The following is a 14,449-nucleotide window of genomic DNA, read 5'->3' on the forward strand; positions in this document are numbered from 1 at the left end:
ATAGGAAATTATTGAAAGGTATAAATTCTACGTTCATTGCACTTATTCCTAAAGTTGAGAGTCCTCGGTCTTTGAATGATTTTCGGCCCATTTCTTTAGTGGGTAGTCTTTATAAAATTCTGGCAAAAATTTTAGCAAACAGGTTGAGACAGGTGATTGGCAGTGTTGTGTCTGAGGTGCAATCTGCTTTTGTAAAAAATAGACAAATTCTTGATGGAATTTTGATAGCTAATGAGGTGGTTGATGAGGCGCGTAAATCGAATAAAGAGTTATTGATGTTTAAAGTGGACTTTGAAAAGGCGTATGACTCTGTTGAGTGGGGGGTACCTTGACGACGTTATGGGAAGTATGTCTTTTCCGACTTTATGTAGAAAATGGATAAGAGAATGTGTCAGTACTGCTACTGCTTCAGTTTTAGTGAATGGCAGCCCTACTGATGAGTTTAAACTGGAACGGGGCTTACGTCAAGGCGATCCTCTTTCCCCCTTTTTGTTTCTATTGGCAGCAGAAGGTTTCAATGTTTTGATGAAAGCCTTGTCTGATGCGGGAACTTTTACGGGATACAGGGTGGGTGGCGCAGAGCAAGTGGTTGTGTCTCATTTACAGTTTGCTGATGATATTCTATTATTTGGGAATAAAAGTTGGGATAATGTGCGGGCAATGCGGGCTGGTTTGGTTTTATTTGAGGCTATGTCAGGTTTGAAGGTAAATTTCCATAAAAGTTCTCTGGTTTGGGTCAATATTAATGCCTCTTGGTTGTCTAAAGCGGCTTCTGTGTTGGGTTGCAAAGTGGGTAAAGTGTCGTTTCTCTATTTGGGCCTTCCGATTGGAGGCGATCCGCGTCGGTTATTATTTTGGGAGCCTATTGTTACTCGAATTAAATCTAGATTGTCTGGTTGGCATAGTTGGTTCCTTTCCTTTGGTGGTAGGTTAACTCTTCTCAAATCTGTCCTGACTGCACTTCCTGTCTATGCACTTTCCTTTTTCAAAGCTCCGTCAGGTAAAATCTCTTCCATTGAATCTTTGTTAAATAAATTTTTTTTTGGGGGGGAGTGAGGACAAAAGCAAAATTACTTGGATTAGTTGGAATTCTCTATGTCTGAGGAAGGAGTATGGAGGGTTGGGGGTTAGGAGGGTGAGGAACATGTTTGTGTTAGGTGTGGAGGTTGGTGGGGAGGTGTGGCAGTGGCGTCGTCGGTTGTGGGCGTGGGAGGAAGAATTGTTAGAGGAGTGTAGGGAACTTTTACTTACAGTTACTTTGCAGGACTCTTCTTTTGACAGGTGGCTTTGGTTACCAGACCAGATTGGTGGGTACTCGGTCCGTGGGGTGTATGACTTACTGACAACGCAAGATCAGCCCCATTTACATCAAAATTCAGAGTTAATTTGGCATAAACAGGTGCCTCTTAAAGTATCTATTTTTGCATGGCGTCTGCTGAGGGATCGTCTTCCTACTAAAGAGAATTTGGCAAAGCGCGGGATCATTTCAGTGGACTTGCGGATGTGTTGTGCCGAGTGTGAGCATGCTGAGGACTTGAAGCATCTGTTTATGATTTGTCCGTATTATGGTGCACTTTGGCCGCTGGTGCGGGCATGGCTCGGAATTGAAGGGGTTGAATCACAGGTTATATCAGACCATTTCTCGCAATTTATCCATTATGCTGGTGTTTTGAAATCGCGGAGATCATTTTTTCACCTTATTTGGCTCCTATGTGTTTGGCTTATTTGGAATGATCGGAATGACAGGTTATTTAGGAACAAACAAAGCTCTCTACCACAATTGTTAGATAAAGTTAAATCATATTCATTGTGGTGGCTGAAAGCTAGTCATGTTAATTTTGGATTCGGTATTCATAGTTGGTGGTCGAACCCGCTTTTATGTATGGGCATCGACTGACTGTTATGTATGATTGATTTGACTGTATTCTTCCCGTGACTGTTTCGGCACACCTTGTGCTATGACAATTACGGTGTCAGTGTTAATATAATTCATTTTTGTTTTTTAAAAAAAAAATTGTAAAAAAAAAAAATTTGTAGTGATATTTGGTGGGTTAAAGTGCTTGTTTGAATATGTAATATCTCTTTTATATGCACTTAGTATGTGAATTACTCCTACTAAACCTTTCGGAGAAAGAAAAAGAAACCAAGAAAATATTTTCAAAATAATAAGTTTGTATTTTTAAAAAAAAAAATGTAAGTGTAAAGGAGAAAGGGCAGATGGATGATGCAGTGGCTGGAAGAATAGTTGAACCAGCTGCTGCGAAGTTACAACCTTTTCTGAAGATCGAAAAAAAGTTACAACCTTTTCTAAAATTTGGCAAACCCAATGAATCCAAATATGCATTTAAGAATGGTAAATCCAATGCATCCACTGCAAACAACAACCAAGACAACAACATCATTAGGAAAATGAAAAGAAGAAAAAAATCCAAACTTTTTAATTTATGGAGATTTAGTTGTTACTAAGAAAATCAATGATGAGACGGCCATCAGAGTATCTAGAAAAGGTCATTTCAACTGTGCACAAGTGAGATATGTCTTGCATCATGTACAATGTTGTTTTCATCATTGTATCAATAAGTTTCACCATTGAATCAAATTAAATTTGATGATATTTATTATCCGTTGGTGGAAAACAAACTTGAGCATGGTGCTAGACTCGTTTACTTGTGCATATTAGACAAAGTCATTTGAAAAATGTGTCGGGCGTTAACTTGTTAGTTTTTCCTTTACTATTAGATAGAAGAGATGCATTGATTTATGGATCTTACTAACCAATGTCTTCAGGGCAATGATTAAAGATTATACAAATAGAAATTTTGTCTTGTAAATATACAATGTTACTTTTGACCAAGTAATAATTACATAACTTTTTTTAAAAACTTATTTTTTTGAATGTTTAACCAATACCCTTGAAATACCGATTAACATTCTCATTGATTTATTTACACTAGACTCTTCCTTCATGCGCAAATATTTTTCTCTCATTCTTGACTCTTATAATTCTTCACGTCTCTGCCTCTATGGAGTTGGTAATATTTAGCAATTGACGACAATTGATTTTTTTTTTGAAGAGTGGACGACAATTGATGATTTGCCAAAAAAAGTACTGGTAACTTTCTTCAATTATTGAACACACTCTGACAAATAAACATAGTGATAATATGTTATATATGAATCAATTGGTCAGATGTGAGTTTTTTTTAACAAAGAAATATACTACGTCACTAAAATTCATACGTGACCGTTTAATTGTAGATATATAGTCATCAATCATACAACATGATTATAAGAAAATTGTAAAAGATGATAGTACAATTTAAAATCATTTTATGGAATTAAAAGCTCACATTAGATCGTTTGTAAAACAAAACTCAACTAATTATACCAAAATTATTTAGATCGAATACTTTGAATTATACCAATACATTATTTTTTTTGTAAAATTTTGATTATCTCAAAATTATCATATAAATAAATGTTTAAATAACAAAACTCAAAAAAAATTACAACCATGCATTTGTTTACTCAATAATTAATTTAATTATTGAGTAGCATCTTGACAATTTTTTGTTTTCGTTTCTACGGGCCTTTATTAAAAGGATTTGCTCTAGTTATCCAGTGTTGACCATTGACCTTTTCTCTATGTTTTTCTGTATCTTGTTCATAAAATTAAAATCCGTGCCAATAATTGATTGTTGACTTTTGTGAACAAACGTACGCTTGTATTTATGTTTTTGTTTATACTAATTTGTAAATTTTTTAAGTTTAAAATTGTTTTTTGTCAAGATTAAAAGTTAAGTCTAACCATTTTAATTACGTATTTAAAAAATTAAAAATAAAACAAAGATATAAAATATTTATTTTGTAACTCGCTTGAGTCGCTTCTTTAATTTCTGAGCTATCAAGGGTTGTTTAATTGAGTTTTAGCTTAATCCCTTCAATTTAGAACTTTTTCTTTTTAATTTACTTCTTGGCTTCATCAAAACAAAACAAAAAAGATATGAGCTAACAACACAAATGCAAACAAAAAATACATGTTATTATCAAAGAGAATACCTGTCATTAAAAAAAAAAAGAGCATAACTTAATGCAAATTTTATAGTGGTGCGGATTTTTCCATTTTGAACTAAGAAACAAAATGAAGACCGTTTTCTTTAATAAAACTAAGGATAAATGGATTTGTGTGTGGTGCAAGGCTAGGGGTCAATATCAAAATCAAACAAAGAGAAACAAGCACTCCATCCATGTAAATGATACTAACAAAGGTTGGATAGCTTGCAAAGAAAAACAAAGTCAAAATTGCCAACAAACGACCAACAATAAACAATTCAAAACCCACAAGTTCACGACAATATATTTAATTGAGACACAAACATAAACTATATTTAATTTTTCTTTATAAATATTTGTCAATTTTAACATAGTTTTATCTATTTAATAATATTCAAGAAGATAAATACAAACTTTACAATTAAAAGTTTTATCTCAAGGGTCCACATTCTAAAGGACAGCACTAAATAAATCTATATAAGTAATGAGTAAGTGAAGGTGTGAAATACACAATACATCTAGCTAAAGAGAAACTCTAAAGAGAAGAGAAACCTTTTGAATCTTGTTGTGTGTGAAACTCTATTGCAAGAAGATGAAGGCAAAGATGGGAGTGGTGGTGATAACTAGAAGGGATTTGGTTTACCAAAGTAAGTTATCCAACAAGAGTAATATTTCTAAGAGCCGTATGATCCCTAAGAGAGGCCAAGTGAAAGTGGGGATTGTGTTGGGATTGTTCCATAATGTCTCCTCCATCTTCTCCTCAAGATGTGTTCACTTATCTTGATTCTTTCTCAACCTTTTTTTTTAACCCTTAATGTTAGAGTGTTGTTAACAAACATGTTGTACAAAAGCTACTTGTTAGTTTGTTAACAAATGGGAGGTGCAAGGAGTAATGGTATGATGAAAAGTGGAAGAAAAAGTTTTGTTCTGTTCATATGTATAAATATATCTCTTGTTTATTTAGTTTGGAATGACTAATGAATCCGTTTGGTTCTTATTTACAAATCTCTCTTATTCTGTTGTTTATGCATGCACAATTCAAGCTAGTGTTCCTTTTGTAATAATAGAATTTTAACAACCAACATTGAAATATATCAATGCACAATTGAAAATTATAATCAAGCTATTTATTTCCCTTTACAAATGATACTAGCTCACGGTTGAATCAGGAGGAACCGGTGCAGATGAGACCATGGTGAACCAAAAGTAAAATTAGGGCCAATAGCAACCAAAGCTATCTCCCCCTTTTTCATGCTCATTACAGCTCTATCAAGCACAACAATCACTTGCTCTGCTCAATAGAACAAACATTCACTCACTGTAGTTGATGTAAAAAGAAATTAATGTGAGAGGGTGAAACGTAGGGAAAATTGAAATTACCCTCATCTGTTGTGAATTCAAACAGCTTCCCTTGATCATCATCACTATGTCCCTCTGTCAAAAATACAGTGCCATCTTGCATCTTACCAATTAGCTTCACTAGAAAAATGCAAGATAAGGAAATATCACATGAGAACACATGCAGTAATAAATCCATTAAAAACAATGAATGAATGAATGAATGATGGTTTACATCTGAGAAGAGCAGTCTCATTTGGACATTCATCCCCTTCTCCTTCCTTAAGGATCGTCATAAGAAAAGGTACTTGGTTCTAAGAAAGTAACTCGAGAGTAATCTTCAACGTTGCATTAGGAGGAATTCCATGAGCTGGGTTTCCCTTGTCACCAAATCCATATTGAGGCTTGACGGTCAGAATCACTTTGTCTCCCATGGTCACTGTCTTTAATAGACTTTGACAATGCAGGACAAAAATCACTGTCCTCGACTTTGAACATCACTCCATGATCATCAGATTTTTTGACAAGCGTCTCATGATCATCAAGAAGACGTGCTTCGTACTTAACTGCAATGGATTAATAGTTAAAATAAAAAATAAAAAAATGCTTTTTTATCTCTCATTATAGATCTTTATATGAATGATATCACAACTAGTCATGGATGTGTGATCAATCTCGATGAAATCCTTCTATTTCTTCTTCAATCATGATTTTACGAGTTTTCATGTTTTTTCTTCAATTTCTTTTTGTTGCTTTGTGTTTGAAAAATGTTCTTCGATTATCTTCGATTTTATGTTTTTTCTTCAGTTTTAGACGTATAGCTCAAACTCAGTTTTAGAGGTAAGTGGTGTAATCAACCTCTTGAAACACCCACAATTGATGTGAGCTCAAAAGAATTTTATGGTAAGGGATATGATGATAGCGACAAGAGAATTTGACCATAATCAACAAGCAGCTTGGACGGGATCTGATCTGTCCGATGAGATCAGATAGTTCATTGTGGTGAAGCTCCGGGATCGTTTATATAGCCGTGGTCCGTGGAGAGCGTTAACCTCATCTTCGGGTTTCACGGCGCTAATCCTGGAGTCCGTTATAGATGAAATGAGCGGCCAGGATTGAACGCAGTGTGCTCCTATGCGAGGTCGTACACCCGTTTTGTTGGGCTTTTCACCCTAGGCTATATGCCGGTTCTGAACAGGATCCAAAGAATTCACTTAGGACCTGCTTGAATCCACACTTACCTATAAGCACGAGACTTATGCTTAAGCTATTAAAAAAGTCATTGCACAATCCACAATTACCTATCAGCACAAGTTAAAACAACGTTGGCAATGCGGCAAGGGTATTCTTGCTCATAGCATAGGATGAACTTTATTTTAATTTAGATTTATATGTAACTGTCATAACATGTTATGGTTTTTCTTTGTAGTTTTTCGGTTAGTTTTTGACAGTTCACATTTCTGATAAAGCTTTGTTAGGTTGCTCTAGCAGATATTTGAATTATGAATTCTCGTTTGGAAAGGGTTCTGTGTATTAACTGTATATGATGATTTTGTATATGTTAGAGGACTAATCTGAGTCTGCTATATGTATGTCTTGATATACTTCAGTAGTACTGCATGGTTTCAAATTGCCGTATGTAAAGGAATTTTTTATGTCTGTGTCAGTGACATTGATTACTGTGACTCTATTGGCCCCAGTTTTTGTGCAAATTTAATTACAATGCGACTGCAATTGAAATCCTTGCTTTAATTTAAGAATCCCACACGAGACATTGGGAATCAAAATCTTGTTTAATGTGGATCTTTGATTGCTTAGTTGTGAATAAAAGTTCCTTAAGCAGAGATCTTCAAAGCCCTGAAACATTGTGATTTGCGAACGACCCACAGAAAAGGTCGTTTATGAGGTCGCCTTTGATTTCCATTTTCATTATATTCAATTAATTTCAAATTTTCAGAATTAGTTTCGCCTCTCATAACAACATTTAGTGCAATTGCAAATCAAAACCTTCTCAAATTTTGTAATTAAATCTAAGTGACGCTAGATTAAGCAAAATATCTAATTGTGTAGGGCGCTCTATAGTTTTAAATACTCTTCATAGAGTTAATAAAAGGAACATATATGTACATTGCTGGGAAAAATGTCTTCCTGTCGTATATAAATAAAACACTTAGAATCACTTGGTCTTGTTTTACCCTTTTTCTACTTTACAATAATGAATCCATAAAACATGAAAAACAAATTCTGGTAAAATATCATATTTATCCGATCCAACTTGTTTATATCATGATATGATATAAGTTTTATAGTGAATACAGAGAGAAAAAAATAATGCATAGGCTGACCACTCAACCAAAATAATGTGTCAAAAAAGTGGGATAGGTTTTGTAGTTACAATGTTGCAGCCAAAATTCAACCTATCCTGCTGTTGTCTCTGCCAAAGACAAAAGTGGTTCCCCAGTTAACTGCCACGTAAAACCGATTCCTCCAGCTCAGCACACGTGTAAGATATGCAGAACGCCATATCAACCAGCTGACAAAACCAGCAAGTGACAATCCCTTTGCATCCTATAACATAAGATACATTTTGCAGCACAAAATCAGAAGCAGTCTTTTGAGTTTGCTAATTTCTGTTTCTTTTCATTAAACTCCAGTGTAAATTAGACATTAGAGATAGAACTAGAAATAGAAACTTTCCCATTATACCTTGGATTGCCGTAGATCAACAAGTGCCTTATAGGCACCTACTGATGCCATGCTCCCCATATGTTTATACACAAATTGTTCTCCAAGTGTGATGCCATCTGCAGACAAAGCCTTTCCTCCATTCTGTTTCCCAATTTTGTTGAACAACTCTACAAGGAACTTTCCTTGTCTTTCAGCAACCTGTCAGTGACCAGTGCATAGGAAAGTATACTCTTCATCAGTAAATAGAACATAGAGACAACAATTGATGTTTTGCTTGTTTTTCAATGAAATAGAAGCTTTTTCCTATTTCTGTAGTACTATGCATATATTATGTCATTAGTATTACTCATTCATTAGCCTGTCAAGTACCCTCTATTGGAATTTTTTACATTGGATTAAAAGACAATATAGATAAATGTTAGGTTTTCTTCTTGATCACTTTATCCATATGTACTGACAAAACATCATAGACAATAAGGCTAACCTGAGCTAAAGCTGGAAGCACCGGCCTTCCAGTTTGTTCAAGAAAACCAGCACAATCCCCAAGTGCAAAGACATCTTCCACAGACGGAACACGCATCCATCCATCAACACCAATTCTGTATCATTCAACAACATTAGTTAAATTAAAATCACATAAATAAAATGAGCAAAAGATTGAAACATTTTAAATTTTAATATCTGGCTTCACATACCTTCCACCTGGAGAGCTTGGAAGATTCAGTTTTTTGACAAACTCAGAGGGACCAACTCCTGTGGACCAAACCAAGAGACCATAAGGAACTTCAGTTCCATCACTCAAAACTATCTTTTGGGGATGCACCTCCTTCACCACACCCCGCATAAGACAAACTCCAGACTGATACAAAAATTGAATGTCTTAGTCTCATACTTGACAGTTAATCATTGAAGATTGGTATATACGCGATCAAAACACAAAAGGTTTACCTTTGTTAAGTGCTTCGTTGCATACTGTCGAAGGCCAACGTCAAAGGATGAAAGTATTTCATTTGCCTAATTATGAAAAGTTAAACAGTGGTTAAATACACAGTTAATATATTTAACAACATCAGCACACAAAATAGACTTCAATATATAAATTAGATTAGATACCTCAATGAGTGTGACATGAATGTAATCTTTAACATGAGTATAGCGCTCACGAACATCTCTTGTGATGAAATCACTCAATTCACCACTAAATTCCACTCCTGTAGGACCACCTCCAATAACTACACAATGCAGCAGACGTTTCTTTTCTTCTTCTGATATGCCTGTCATAATGAAAAACATTTTCAGCTTAGCCTTTGGCATAAAAAAATAATGACACCCACCTGCATAATTATTATAAGTTATAACAAATTAAGCTTAAAACTAAACTAAGTATGGATATGAAACACCCACCTGGATTTTCAGAAAGCATCAGATTAAGGAGAAGTCTCTTCCTTATTTCTTGAGCATGATACACTTCACGAAGAAAAAAAGCATGTTCCTTTACTCCCTTGATACCAAAAGTTAAAGGCTCAGCTCCAGCTGCAATTACAAGCTTGTCATATGCAACTTTGAATTGGTAAGGCTCTTTAGATAATCCACCATTGGTAACTGCCTCGCAGTAGACCTGTTGACATGAAGTAAAATTGACTAAGCATTTCAATAGAAAAAAAACTTTGTACAAACACAAATTTATTAGTCTTTCAATTTTTTCACATTGAACATTCCATTGTAACAGTATAGTTTTTCTAAAAGAAGGGCAAGTAATTGTACTCACTTCATGTTTGTTTGTGTCAACTCCAGTGCAGGAAGCTAGAAAGAAGTATGAGTTGGGTTCCTTTGCTAGTGCATCCTGTATTCTACCAACAGGCTCAGCAACAGACCTGAATTCAAGGGTACCAACACATGTTGAAGCCAACAAAGGAGTGAAAACCATATGATTCCTTGGTGATATGCACACAACATCATAAATTCTCGTGTCTATCCCTTTAAGAAACCGACAAGCAGCCCAACCGGTACCGAGAACAACCACTCTAGGCTTTTCACCTGGTTTTGTTGCCTCTAGTCCTGCATATCTTGTCGGATCATCTTCGAACTCTGACTCAGATTCCTCTATAACTCTTTGTGTGTTAGGGAGCTGATGGAATGCAGTTCCTGTTATTCCCCTCTTCGAAAAATTCATGTTGTTCTGTTCTTTAATTCTGGAAATATACGAAAATGGTCCATCTACATGGGAAGGTAAGGAGCCTTTGGTTGTAAATGTTCTCTCATTGAACATATCCTTCTCATGTACATTACTTCCAAAAGCAACACCTGATCTTCTCAGGTTGCTTCTAGCAATCCTTGCTAATGCCATTGTTATAGAATCAGTTCTGGTCACAATGCTTTATACTACTTTCTAAGATTTCTGAAAATCAAAATCAAAATTCAAAGGTGTTAGTGCTACAAAAAAAATGAGATTTTTAACAAGAAATAGCAAACTTATATATACAAAAAGTGAGTTGCAAAATGGTTGCTTCAGAACATGAGCAGAGACAAGAAAAGACAATTGAGGATTGAGGGAAGCAAGAAAATCAAATTGGTTGCTGGTTGACAACCATAATTTCCAAGAATATAGGACAAGAAAAACAAAAGGTAATATAGCTTTGATCAGCAGTTATTGGTAGTTACAAAGAATGAGTACCACCAAAATTTATAAGCACTAAACAATGTAGTAACTCGCACATTGAATAAGACACACATTTAAAACATGATCACTTTTTAGGGGAAAAGTAACTCATAAAAAATGAGCTTGTCACAAAAACCTTAAATTTGAAATTTAGTACTAATTTTTTAGGAATCTGGCTGGCTGGCCACCTATGGTGTGATCTCCCCTCCCAACCGCATTTTTTCATCCACAAAGCTTGAACCTTGCTTAAAGTATCGAAGCCAAATTCCACTTGGACCAATGTAATAAGAGTAGTTTTTCAAATTTAGTATGTTAACATGTTCTATGCAGAAAGGAAAAAAAAAAAAAAAAAACTGTCGTTATTGAACAATACTAAGAGTCGCTCCATGGGTAAGGCTACTAAATCCCTAACTTTAGACCTACCAACAAAAAAAAAAAAAAAATTCATCAAAAAGATCTCATAACAAAAAAGGTCATATTAAATCTTGCTTTAAACCTCACTTACTATTGAAAATTATTGAGCCAGACCTAAGAAATATGTCGAGCATGTTAGAAGCTATGATGTAAATGACGATCATAAACCAGAAAAGTGTGGTATTCAAAATCATTTACAGAGTGAAAAAATGATGCAATTTATAGAAAGTCTTGATCTTAGATTCAAAATCAGGCGATGAAAATACAAGTTTCAATGAGAAAAATGACGACAGAAACCAAAGTACAACAAAGAATAATAGTAATTATGAATCACATTATTACATTTTTATGGTAAAGAAAAGAAACGTAACCTTTCGATTTTGATTTTGCAGTCGAAGGGTTTATGTTTTGGCTGCGGAAGGAAGAAGATTGATTGAGGAAGTTTTTTCACGCTGTGTTGCCTAATGCCTGCTACGCCAAATTCTCGGTATTTATTAGGTTTGTAATAAGGGTACCTACTATTAAAGTCACGAATTGAAAGATGTAATACTACATTATTCTATTAGTTTAAGGGTATAGTACCTTTTGATTTCTCATGTCATGTGCGCCGACTTGAGACCCAAGAAATAAGGGTGTTCTAGAAGGTCTGCCCCCACTACCAATGCAAAGAACAACATGAATTGTGTTTTACATAATATAATTTCTAAATTAATTAATATATATTAATACTATGATTATGATTATAAATATTAGCGGACCAATTGGCCGCGTTTTAGTATATTCTGTTTATTTATTATTCTTACTAGTATATTACAATTAATTATTATGTGGAAGCCGTCATAGGGTGTGAAGAATTGAAACGGCACCGTTTGGGGGTTGCAAAGACGACGATGTCCCTGTTCAATGGCTTTCGTCATTAGAAAATGAGAGGGACTTTCGGTCATTCCAATCAATTTGACTAAATATGGAAACTTCCATTATTTATTTATTTTTGGTAGAAAAAGCTTCCATTGTTTATTCATTCAGGAAGGAAGCAAAGAATGTGGTCAAAGAAGGTGGTCATTAATAAAAAAATTCTAGCTGGTGGGGACGCGGTTCAACAACATCAGGTCTTTCAATTACGTGCGGGTCCAGTCAAATGAAAATGAGTTCTTTGCTCAATCTTCTGTTTCCGTACGTCTCTCATGCTACTCCAAAAATATTGGAAATTCTTTGAAAATTGATTCTAGGTAGAAGGATGGTTCACATGCATCTCAAACTATCGAAAATATTTTCAACAACTCGTCATTCTCAAACATGCTAACATTTAAAATTCAATCGACATTCAAAATAGAATCATCATTTAAAATGGCATAAATTTGTGTGTGATTCATTCAAAAGTAAAAATATTCAATACATATTAGAAATGCCATAAAGGGGACATAATTGATTAGGTATTACAATACCAACATACATCATTCATATGAAACATAAAAAAAATGCATAAAAAATCGTTCAAACGTCCTCCCCAACGTGTGACTTAATACGAGTGGCCGACTTTGTTTCACCGACAATCTGCTGCAAAGTAGCATATGTTGAATGAGGTATCATTTGTTATCCCATCGAAGCAAATGTTTCTAACCCTTCTGACTATTTGCAACGTATCCACAACATCCATGCATGCTCCTCTTCTATCAAGACCTCCATATTTGTTGGCCTAGGTGGTTCTCCCTCGACTGGAGCAATAGTTTGGGATGAGATACCCTATAAAACCAGGAAATGTAATCCTCTTCGTGTTGTCGTTGTGTATATGGAAATAGACCATGTTCATCCTCATGTATAAGATGTAGCAAAAAAATTTGGAAAACTTGCTCTACATGGAAGACATTAATATCTGGTATGAAAGAAGGATGCCTCGAAATGGTCGGCATACAACCATACTGCCTTGTCACCCGCTTTGAAAAGTGACGATGAACCATTTTGTGGCCGCACTTTATTCAACCGGAGTACCAATAAATTTCATCGAACGGATGTGTTTGACGATATTCTTCATAGGAGCTGAAGATCACGTAATCGACCTCTGGACGATCAAAGAAGGGTTTGTCATTGTCTTATAACTTATGGACCTTGCCATGAACGAACCGCGAAGCGCGTGGTATGTTGATGGTATAGTTGGGGTGGATAACATATCGATATATACTGATGAACTGTTCCATAGCCCAAGCCTGAAAAACACACACAAATAGAAACACATATTACAAACACCAATACCTATTAAATTAAAAATACATATTAAAAAAATGTATTTTCCTCCAACAGGGTACAATATCCCAAGTGCACTTTTCAAATTTAAGGTTTTAGTATGACGATCCTCAAATATTTCCATCAACCAATCAAGTGAGATGTGTGCACCCTTCCTATCTATGCATTCACTTGTAGCAACATCATGACCCACCCCAAGCAATTCAAATAGAAGAGCAGCACCTTGCTTTTTGGACATTTTTGCTCGATGGTTCACCAACTTACCGTGAATAGGCAAGTGAAGAAGACATGACACATAATCTAGTGAGATGGTCTTTTCACCAACGGGAGGTGAAATCTAATGGTTCCTTTATGCCATTACTCTATCAAAGTCCTAAACAGGGGGTTTGATTTGTTGGAGTAGGGAGGGTAAGTGTATGGTTTACGTTTGTTTGAGTTTGAAAGCAATGGTTTTTGTGTGTTTCTAATTATGTATATGTCAATATATAGAAAAATGGTTTGTAACTACCATTCACTACCTCACTACTAAACGGTTTATAGCTCTCGTTCACTGTTGAATGGTAATTAACTACTGTTAAAGGTATTTTTGGAAATTTAATGTGTTTGTGAGCAATCATATCATAGCTGTCTAAGGAGTAATTTTCAAAAAAGAATTTGCCATTATATGTGGAATTTTGCTCTTCACCCAGCACATTTCGCTCGCTCCCTGCAAGCCTTCCAAATATACCCTTGCGTTAGTTAAGTCACGCAGCGTGACTTAAGTCACGCACCACTGAGCCTCTGCGCGAGTTAACTTGCGCAAGTTGGCCGGTGGTAAAAACCGAAGCACAAACGTTTCTTGGACGGTAGTCAATGGTTTTGATTGGTTTTTACACGTTTTCCTTATGTTTTTCACACGTTTTTGGACCTCATTGAGTGTTATATACCTTATACCACCTATAAAAACCCTCACATGCTTCCTCTTTTCCTCACAATTTCTCCTCTCACTCTCTCCCCCTTCTTCTTCTTCTTCTTCTTCTTCTTCTTCTTCTTCTTCTTCTTCTTCTTCTTCTTCTT

General features: G+C 35.3%; 2 protein-coding genes across 3 annotated transcripts; one reads left to right on the top strand and one right to left on the bottom strand.

Moving 5' to 3' along the window:
- Positions 1-339: 339 nt before the first annotated feature.
- LOC146932433 (uncharacterized) lies at positions 340-1,897 on the top strand. Its single transcript, XM_085707759.1, has 2 exons — positions 340-995; positions 1,105-1,897. Exons 1-2 carry the CDS (start codon positions 340-342, stop codon positions 1,895-1,897), a joined length of 1,449 nt encoding a protein of 482 aa, XP_085563885.1.
- A 5,725-nt stretch (positions 1,898-7,622) lies between these two features.
- Positions 7,623-11,866, bottom strand: LOC146932434 (internal alternative NAD(P)H-ubiquinone oxidoreductase A2, mitochondrial-like). 2 transcript variants are annotated; one of them, XM_085704131.1, is made up of 10 exons: positions 11,735-11,866; positions 11,524-11,620; positions 9,848-10,477; positions 9,484-9,697; positions 9,193-9,353; positions 9,028-9,093; positions 8,775-8,938; positions 8,564-8,678; positions 8,098-8,277; positions 7,623-7,959 (listed from the first exon to the last, which is right to left on the bottom strand). In XM_085704131.1, the coding sequence occupies exons 3-10, from the start codon at positions 10,424-10,426 to the stop codon at positions 7,804-7,806; spliced, it is 1,635 nt and encodes a 544-aa protein (XP_085560257.1). In that variant the 5' UTR covers positions 10,427-10,477; positions 11,524-11,620; positions 11,735-11,866; the 3' UTR covers positions 7,623-7,803. The 2 variants fall into 2 exon arrangements, with proteins under 2 accessions (XP_085560257.1, XP_085560256.1); XM_085704130.1 differs by lacking the exon at positions 11,735-11,866 and having other exon boundaries at positions 11,524-11,658.
- Between the last annotated feature and the right edge of the window lie 2,583 nt (positions 11,867-14,449).

The sequence above is a fragment of the Medicago sativa genome, chromosome 4 (genome assembly GCF_051527215.1).
Source record: "Medicago sativa cultivar Bolivia chromosome 4, Bolivia_mono, whole genome shotgun sequence".
In the NCBI taxonomy this organism is placed as follows: domain Eukaryota; kingdom Viridiplantae; phylum Streptophyta; class Magnoliopsida; order Fabales; family Fabaceae; genus Medicago; species Medicago sativa.